This window comes from Nelumbo nucifera, chromosome 2, assembly GCF_055504915.1.
Source record: "Nelumbo nucifera cultivar China Antique chromosome 2, China Antique-T2T, whole genome shotgun sequence".
Lineage (NCBI taxonomy): Eukaryota > Viridiplantae > Streptophyta > Magnoliopsida > Proteales > Nelumbonaceae > Nelumbo > Nelumbo nucifera.
The window spans coordinates 105,351,229-105,361,507 of NC_142650.1; the positions used below are offsets into that span (position 1 = coordinate 105,351,229).

At 37.5% G+C, this 10,279-nt stretch overlaps 1 protein-coding gene across 1 annotated transcript; it reads right to left on the bottom strand.

The window, feature by feature from the left end:
• Positions 1-1,202: 1,202 nt before the first annotated feature.
• On the bottom strand, positions 1,203-2,528 carry LOC104603515 (acidic endochitinase-like). Its single transcript, XM_010267569.2, has one exon. The coding sequence runs from the start codon at positions 2,487-2,489 to the stop codon at positions 1,614-1,616; it is 876 nt and encodes a 291-aa protein (XP_010265871.2). The 5' UTR covers positions 2,490-2,528; the 3' UTR covers positions 1,203-1,613.
• Positions 2,529-10,279: the final 7,751 nt, after the last annotated feature.

Consider the following 10,279-nt stretch of genomic DNA (forward strand, 5'->3'; position numbering starts at 1 on the left):
TTTTTCTGGTATCACAATCGAATAAAATATAAGAAACTGATAAACATGCCTTTTGCCTTTCATCTTATTAAGGGCCCGTTTGGCGTGTCTTTCCGTGCGGTCTTTCGACTGTTTACAAGCTGGGAAGACCGAAAATCGGTCTATTTCCATTTGGCACGCGGAAGATCTAACTGCCAAAAGATGGGATGTTGAAAATCGTTTCCAAACACAGCCTAAAGGACTGGTTGAAATTTAAAATTGCAACTTGTAAACATCAAACATGGCTTTGTTTTTCTACCACACTGGCATCGAGGGAAAGGAACAATATGATTTTTAACATCAAACCTGAACCAAAACATTCAATTTCATGTATAAAATATTTGTCAAAAACTTCCAATATGATCAAAATTATGGAAACCCTTGTGAGAATAGGAGCAACAGCAAGAACTAGAAAAAGATCTGCTAGAAACCTCCTGATGAAGAATGAATTAAAACACCAACTGTGCTACCCAAAATACGTGATGGAGGAACTGTACTTGAGGGGCGGTTTCATGACATTGAACTACAAATGATTTTGTTGAACTTTGGAGTTTCAAACTAGGACTTGCCTGGGACTTGGGGTTAAGGAGAATTGTCCTGGAATCTGATTCACTTTCTACCATTCATCTACTAAACTCAAACAGGTTGGCTCCATGGAGGCTGAGTGGTCAAAAGAGAGATTTCTAAAATCACTGATAGATACTCGTGCGTAAAATTGTATCACTGCTACAGGGAGGCTAATCAATGTATCAATTTTCTCGCAAATCTGGGATGGATCTCGAATAACTTGGCTCCATGGAGGCTGAGTGGTCTTAAGAGAGAAATTTCTAACATCATTGATAGGAACTGCTTCTTAAAATGGCATCACTACTCCAGGTTTCTCACAATTAAATCTGGGATGGACCACCTTGAACGACAGATTTTTCTCACTTGTTACTGCTTGATGTCATGGATCGGAGTGTCAACTCCCCGTCTGTGTCATGGACTAGATTGTTGTTCCTTTCTTGTTTTTGTTTTGTTTCGTAATTTGCTGGCGAATCAAAAAAAAAAAAATTTGAAAGGAATTGCCTTCGGGCTTAAAACAAAAAAAAGAAACTAGAGTGAGAAAGGAGTCAAATGGCTTGATATTTTTTATCGGGAATGGTAAACGATTTTACATCGAAGTCTCCAAGATTTCAATATAAGCCTAAGAATAATTTTTCCTAAATATTTTAGCAGCCAATAGAAAGAGAAGGAGCGAGGGAGGTACGTATGACACCCGTTGATTTTACGTGGCAAATTGCAAATTCAATTCATTGGCAGATTTTTCAGAATACATTCCAAAAAGAATCCATTTATTTTTGACATGGAATTAAAGGCATACTTAGCTAACCGAATTATGAAGTAAGACACTAAAATTTATTTGGACCAAGAACAATCAGCCCATGTAAGAACAACACCACCAAATATGGAAGAAGACTGAGTACTGGAGGGTAGAACTTGAGATGCAAATTAAGGCATAATTACTGCTAAATTGCTATGAAGGGAGAAACTAAAATTTATTTGGACCAAGAACAATGAGGCCATGCATGTAATAAGAAGAACAGCACTTGAAATCAAACGCTGTTCTTAATAGAAGAACTGTAGCCATTGTCAGAAGACTTGGACCACAGCATCACACCACCATAATTGGAAGAAGACTGAATAGAGGGTAGAACCTGAGACACTAGTGTGTCTGGCGGGATGTAGCCACCGCTGGGGGCTGCACTTGAATCGGCAGGCAGCCCCAAGAAGATCTGACTATTGGGAACCGACGAGGTCCATTGGTTCCAAGCGCTTATAAGATTGTCAGCACTTCCGGCATACTGACATGGAGGATTGTTATAGAACTGGACCCAGACGTAATCAAAGAGGCCAGTTTGAATTGCACCATTAAGCCATGCATCTGGGTAGGGGCATTGCGGAGCAGCACTCAAGTAAACCTTAGAACCGAATCCATTAAGAGCCTTAGCCAACTCGTCCCAGTGCTGGGTCGTGCCACCCTCGATGTCAAAGTCGATTCCGTCCAGAACAGCGTCCCCTAATGGACGTGAATCTGACTGGCCTCCCAAGAAGTTGTTCCAAAGGTAGTTTGCGACTTGCTGAGCATCATCCGCAGAAGAAAGGGAGTAGCCTCCAGAGCTACCTCCAAGGGAAAGAAGCACTTTAATGCCTTTGCTCTGGCAAGCTTTTATATCACTACTCAAACCGGTGCAACCATTTGAGGCTGGGTCACAATGGCCAGCTAAATTGAGCTGTGGAGTCTGGCCATTGCCAAATGCAACTAGAAAGGCAACGTTCACAAACTGATAGTTGCCTGTGGCACATGTATCAGCCAAACTACCTTCTCCTCCGTCTTGGCCCCAATACACTGCTATTCCTCCTGCTTGTGACCTCACAGCCAGGGCAAATAACAGAAGAGAAAGAAGCACAACTACTGGTCTGGCTGCCATGTCTAAGCAATTTTGATGTGATTTTGTTTAGCGCTGGTGACTGATGAGGGAAGGAGCCGGTCTACAACTAACATATTTATAGGCGTGGTCGCATCTTACGCGTCAATGGAATAGTCGTCGGACCACATGCAACCGCGTCTTGACTTGACTCTCATGGGAGAAATTAAATTTCCCCGAAATAGTAACTGGACTTGACTTGTGGAGTTCTGTTTTAACTCACGAATCATGATGATGGCTTCCGTCCAAGTGCCCGTTTGGGAGGGTTTTAAGCAGCGTTTTCTTGCTAAAAGCCCCAAAAGTAATAGTCGTGTTTAGTAAGAAACCAGAAGAAGTCAAAGATAAGCTTACATTAGCCCAAAAATAACTTTCTGGTGAAATTATATCTTAGCTTTTAAATTTTAATGACTTAATCCGTGCAAAATACAAAAGCCCTCCCAAACGGATACCAAGTCATGAACCAACTGCTCGGGTCAACGTCAAGTCAAGGTCAAGGTCAAGGTCTAGAATCTGCTATGAATACAAGCGTATGAAATACGAAATGAATGGTGCTAGGTTTAATTTTAAAATAATGGAATCTGCGATGAATACTAAGATAAGGTAAGGGATACGAAATTACCACATGTGCACATGACAAGTCTTCTTTTCTTTTTTATTTTTTTATTTTGTCCATTTTAAGATTTAAGAGTTCAGTAAACTGTATACCCCTGCCCAGAAATCATTTATTAAGTCTCCCCTTCTTCCGATGGAATTGGGAATCCCCCCAAGTCTCCCCATCCCCCAAAATAGCATCCCCGTGAGTAAATCGGTAATCCCCTTGACAAATCATTTATTAAGTCTCCCCATCCACCAATAAACAGCATCCCCGAATTGGGAATCCCCCTTTGACACTGAACCCAATTATACAATCTTGTTATGAAGTCTGGGGGTAGATTGAACTCAAATTACCCCTTTCTGATTTTTTTTTTGGAGTCAGGAGGGGGGCGGTTTTTAGTTCCACAAATTGGAATCGATGGACTGGTTTTAGGTTTTAATATAGGCCCTATTCGTTTTTCGGTAAGTTATTTATCTGGGTAAATGCAATTATCTGGTTAAGTTTTTTTTAGGAAATACTTATTCAGGTAAGTGTATTTATCCATGTTCTTTTATTTCTCAGGTAAATAAGGTAATGACCATTTTAGTCATAAAAATCCATTATTAAAATGGGCATTTTTGTCCCATTCAAGTGTTAGCAACTTTTTCCTAGGTGGGAAAGTTATTTACCCACCTAGGAGGTAAGTGATACCCAAGAAAATAAAATTTCACTAGTCCCCACATTAATCTGAAAAATGAACATAGGATTCTTGGTTAATGGGAAACAAAATACTATTGACCAACTTTCCCCCCTCTCAAAATCCAACAAAGGAACACCCCCATAGTGTCTCAATTATTATCGATTCAAAACTGGTTTCATCTTGTCCTAAACCGATTCAGACCCGACCTGATTTATATCTACATATTTATTTATTTATTTAGTATAATCGGCTTTGTTGGGTCAAACCCAATTGTCTTGAGAACTGGTCAATTCGGTCCTAGGTCTAAAAGTTATAGAACCTATCAAGTTTGGGTCAGTTCCAGGTCCTCAATATTTCATGTTAGAATAGTTTTGATTCTATCTAGTTCCGACCCAGACTCAACTCGATGACAGCTCCAAGTGGGTGGGTGGTGGGGGGAATTGCAGTCTAACCCGATGACCCATGTGGATTCCAATTTTCCATGTAACCCGTTTGACATGTCTATATTGGTAGCTGATCAAAATTCGCCTCAACCTTCAATACTCAACACACTAGATATATGGAAATATTTGACCGGTTGTTCGGTATTGCCAACTACTTTCTACTTCCCACATGAGAGGCCTCGTTTGTTTTTCAGTAAACAAGAATAGGTGAGTTGATCAGTATCAGAATTGATCGATTTATCCATGTTATCTTTTGGTATTAGTGGTTCCATAGAAAAAAAAAAAACGATTTTTGAGTGCAGCAATTATCCAAGTATTACCCTCCATGTGTGCACCAAACCAAGTGTAAATGATCCTTTTTTGTACCTCTTTATGTTTAGCTCTCTGTGTCTCTTCCAACAATTGCCTCTAAAAGGACACATTTGTGTCCATTCGAGTGGCTGAGAGCACTCTATAAACAGTTTGTTGATTAACCCGGTGGTGCAGAATAAAACATACACCACTTCATCTTGGAAACCGATTTACAATTACTCGGCTGCACCATAGGGGGAAAATGCAATTTTAAGGAGAGTGACTAAGTGGCACGATTCAACCCATTTTAAACTATAATTTCTCAATGTGGTGTTACTTTCAGTACCAATTCTGCAACACTATTGCACTCTAGGTTCGGAAAGCATTGGACAACAAGTTCCATTCTCCCTTCTAATATTATTTTTACAGCAATCATAAAATCACATTTATGGAGTCTATCTCTTTTGCCCCTATCATAGGAAATTAGATGTTGTCAATAATTCCATATTTCTCCAAGATTGAACCATTTAATGGAACCAATTACAAGCATTGGAGACAATTCCTTCTCTTTGCCTTAGAACAATTAGGGGTAGCCTTTGCTTTGATTGAACCAGACTCAATAAACATGGAGGAAGCAGCCCATTTTATCAATGTAGAACACTAGTTCATGGCTAATCACCCATGTAAGTACCACATCCTAATTTTCTTATCCAATGAACTTTACAATACTTGTACAACTTTGCCTATGAAATTTGGAATACCCTGGGCAAGAAACATACTTTGAAAGATGTTGAAAAGAAGAAATATGTTATTGCCTATTTCCTGCATTGTACCATTAAAAAGACATGGACATGTCTAATGAGTTTTAAGTGCTTGTGAGGGAACTAGCAAAAGAGGGAATGGTATTGTCCAATGAATTTGTTGTTGATTCTCTCATAAAGAAATTGCCTCATACATGTAATGATTTCAAAACAACTATGAAGTGTAAAAAAAATGACACTAATTGGGATCAAGTGGCAATCCAGATCAAAATGGAAGAAAATAATAGAAAAAAGGATCAAGTAGAGAAAAATTAGATTTCCAAAACCAATTTGGTAGAGGAAATGACTACAAAATTCAAAAAGAGTTTAAATGTGAAAAGTGGCAAAGTTTATGAAGAAACAGAAGAAAGGAAAATGTTATGTATGTAGTAAACCCAGGCACTACAAGAATGAATTCCATCACCGAAAGGAGGAGTCTAAGAAACCAAATATCAACTTGACTAAGGCAAATATTATTGTAGCCAAGGTAACTAAAGCAAACTTGGTTGAGAAACTAAAAAGTAGGTATAGGGCATTAGTGCTACTAAGCACATACGTAGGGACCATGGATCCTTCTATGAGTATACAACTCTAACTAAGGCTCCGTTTGGTTTGTGGGAAGATTTGGGTGGGATGGGATGGGATGGGAAAGTACTGTTCACCTTCCTCTATCATTCATCCTTGATCAGGAACTTCACGAACAGAGGCACAACTTTAGGAACTTCACGAACAGAGGCACGGCTTTAGGAACTTCACGAATAGAGGTAACTCTCGCTAGGAGCTTTGCCGATGATGAAGATGATTCACCAGGAGCTTCATGAATAGAGGTGACTCTCGCCAGGAGCTTCGCTAACAACTTTACGAATAGAGGCAACAGATCGACGAGAAGGGTTTCCTTGTTCGAGTTTGAGAGATCAAGGAAATCAGTTACCAGTCTTCTTCCTCGATTTCTTTGGTAGGTTGCATTGAAGCTCCATCTCGAAAGATTTGTAGACTCTGAATGTAATTGACTCATCTTTTGGTATTTGTCCTTCTTTCTTTTACAATGTTTAAGGCTTTGAAGGACACTGCTTGATCTTCATACTTCCTAGCTTTTTTGATCAACTTCTAATTATAAGTTGGAATGTGTGAGAATATTTCAATTCATAGATTGTTCTTTTTTTTAGTTTTCTTAATTTTAATTTCATTTGCATTGCAAAAGACTTTCTTTTTATACTTTGCGCAGTTAAAGTATCTTGATTGAATTGTCTGCAGCATAGGAAATCAAGAAAGGGGCGAATTTTGAAGTCAGAGATTTTGAGTTTTCATTCTTCTTCGTCTTCATAGACACCGAGAACTAAATAAGGGCTGCTCTGCAAGCTCGAACAGAGGCGACTCTCACCAGGAGCTTCGCTAGGAACTTCACGAACAGAGGCGACTCTTGCCAGGAACTTCACGAACAGAGGTGACTCCCGTTGAGCCCGTCATAGTCTGAAGAGGAAGAAGAGAGAAGACAGAGGGAGGAGAGAGAAGACGGTGAGGGAGAAGAGAGAAGAGGAAGATGGAGTCACATTGAGAAAGGGAGACAGGGACAGAGAGAAGAGGAAGATGAACCCAGGGACAGAGATGGGACTACCGTCTGTTTGTCGTCACTGAGAAAGGGAGAAAGGGAGGAAGACGGAGTCGCACTGTTTCTCTCCTTCCTCTTCGTAGTTGCTGGTTTGCTTTTCTTGGCCTTCCCTCCTCTGTTCATCGTGATGGTAAGTGGTAACAGTGATTTCCCAGTTTTTCCATTGGGGTCACACTATTTTGGTGTGACCCTGATTCCATGATTTTGGAATCTGCCATCCCACGTCTTTCCTTTTTCTCATCCCCATCCCATAATCCAAACAGAGCCTAAAGGAAAGCAAGTCTTCATGGGAAACTCATAAACTTCAAAAGTTATCACGACAAGGGAAAATCAATGTTTTTGAAAACTGACTTTAAGAAAGATCCTAATGCTAAATGACGTGCTGCATGTGCCAGAAATAAAATGAAACCTTGTGTCACGTGCACTCAACAAAGTATGATTGATTTTAAAACAGACATGGTTGTGTTCGCTAGAAATAATGTATTCATTAGAAAATGATATAATGCTGGCGGAGTGTGTGTACTGAATATATCTGATACTATAATAAATGATATAATGCTTTTTCTTCTACTTAAATGAGTGAATTATTGGATATTTGGCATGTTATATTAGGACATCATAGTGCTCCTTATATGAAATAACTATGTAAATTAGGAGTTTTGCATGTTTCTATAGAATTTATAAGTGAAAATTTCCAAATATATCTAGAAGAAAATTTCCAAATATGTCTAGAAGAAAATTTCTTCACTATTAAATTGCTGAATTTGATTACAGAAGATCATATGTGTATTCTTTATTTCCTGAGTGCTACGTCCTCCCTGTAATTTCTTTTTCTTCCCTTTGATAATGGTTTAGAAAATTTAACTAAAGTGGACGCCACCCCTCTACCAGGAGTAAAGTTCGGGACTAAAAGGGTTTTTGCTTTAAGAAGTACAATTAAGGTGTCGTTTGATTGTACTTTTTAGAGGTCTGAATCTAAAAATTCTACTTTTCAAACATTACCCCTTGTTTGTCTGAAATCGATTTTCAGATATTAAAATCACAGACCTTGGGCCAGCTCTTAACGTGCTCTGACGCGTTTCAGAGCCGGTCCCATGTCCAAAATATCCTTACAATTTTTTGTAAATGACCCGAGTTACCCCTGATACCCCCAAACCCAGAAAACCTAAACATTTGACCTCTCTCTCTCTCTCTCTCTCTCTCTCTCTCTCTCTCTCTCTCTCTCTCTCTTTCTCTCTCTCTCTCGCTCTCGCTCTCTCTCTTCGCCCTATATTCCCACCACTGTCGCTGCAACTTGTAGTGGTAGCTCTCTCTCTCCCCATGTCTTCTCTCTCTTTCTCTCTCTCTCCCCCTCCCCCTCCCTCCCCTGTCTTCCCACCACCACCACTACTGTTGTCTTCTCTCTGTCCCCCCAACAACTCTCTCTCTCTCTCTCTCTCTCTCTCCCTGTCTTCTCTCTCCCTCCCTTGTCTTCCCACCACCGCCACTGCCGCTACAACAAGCAGTAGTGGTGGTTCGGTGAATAATAATAATGCTTTTATTAATTATTAATTATAGATTATTTTTATTAATTATTTTAATATTTTTATAAACATTAATTATTTTTTATTAAATTTACTTGTGTTATTTATTAATTATTTTTATTAACTAGTAATTTTTAATTATTTCATTAATTTTTAAAAATTATTTTAATTTTTATTTGTGTAAATTATTAATTATTTTAATTTTTTTATAATCATTAATTATTTTTTAATTTTAATCATTTAATTTATTAATTATTAATTAATAATTTATTATTTATTATTTGTATTGTTTCAATATTATTTTGAGGTTGAAAATTATTTTTTATGAGATAATGTATATTGAATTCAACATTTCCAAATTGTATGTTTTAGGGGTAAAATAGTAAAATCAATAAATTTCAGATGGTAAAGGGTTGATCCAACACAAACAAACTTATGGATTCAGATCCTCAAAAAAGTAGAAAAGCAACTATGCCTTTTTACAAATTTTAGACATTTAATATCTTTTTAACTTTTCAGATCTGAATTTTTAGATTTATCAAATGTCACCTAAGTCATAGATTAGAGAAAAGAAGGGAAAAAGAGACGGAAGAAGAAGAAATAGAAGAAGAAAAGAAGAGGGAAGGAAGAAAGTGTTACCCAATTGGTCTAACTCAAGAAGGAGTAATTGGGTTCCTTAAAAAAATTTCTTGCCTATAAGTTTATCCTCTTTTTAGTATGAATGCAAGAGTTAAAAGAATAAGAGTAATTGAATGATATACAAATTGAATGATAATTGTAAGTACAAGAATAAGTAATAATAAGAACAAACTAAAGCAAAAGAAATATCTACAAAATGCATATATGTTTTATAGAGGTTCAGCTGTTCACAACCAACATTCTCTCTTGAGGCACACCTTCTAAGAATTTCAAATCCACTACTCAATTTGACTTTCCTGGTGCCAACCAAACTACTTACAATCCCATAATAGACTTATAGGTGCTATTTAAACATTTTTGTATTCTATTCCAAAACACAACAACTACAACTAGAAACCCAATAGTTGTTCAAGCACAATCACTACACAATGTGAATAAGGAATACTCAAAGAAATGAAATGCCTCTCAAAGAATGATATAAATAAATACAACCAAACTACTCAGATATCAATTTGTAGTCTTGTGTGCTAAGCCTTTAGCACTAAAGAGATTCAAGTTTCTTAGTGAGAAATATCAAGCACAACTCTCTTTTTTTGCTTTTTCTTTTTCTTACAATTATTATCACTATTTTAAATTAGAATATTTTCTCTTAACTTTTTCTTTCTTGCTTTTTGCTCTCATTTCTTTTCACTTGGTTTCTTATTGTTCTTCCTCAGGGTCATTGCCTTAATATTGTTGAATCAAAGAAAGAACACATATGATCATTATAGGCCCATTGGAAATAGATCTTTGTCCTCTAGGAAATATTTACAGATGATTTCCAACAAGTTTCATGGCTTATCTAAAGAAGAAAGTGCCATTAGAGTTTCAAACAGTCAAAAAGTAGATAACTAATAAGAACAACTACGCAAAGTAGTTGACTACCAAGGCTTTAGTAGTCAACTGCTTCAGCTATTAGAGTTCAATAACTCTGATAGACTCTTCTAGAAGCTCACTACTAAGGCATGATAGTTGATTATCATGCATAATAAAGAATCCATTTTCTCTAGTATTCGATTATCACCTTCCAGTAGTCGATTACTTATTGCTATCAGGTTTGACTATCATAATAATCAATCGACTATTACCTTTCAGGTAGTCAATTACTAAGAACATTCCTAGTTGGGATTCTCTAGTAGTCTATTTCAAAGGCTAGGGATTTGACTCCTTAAATT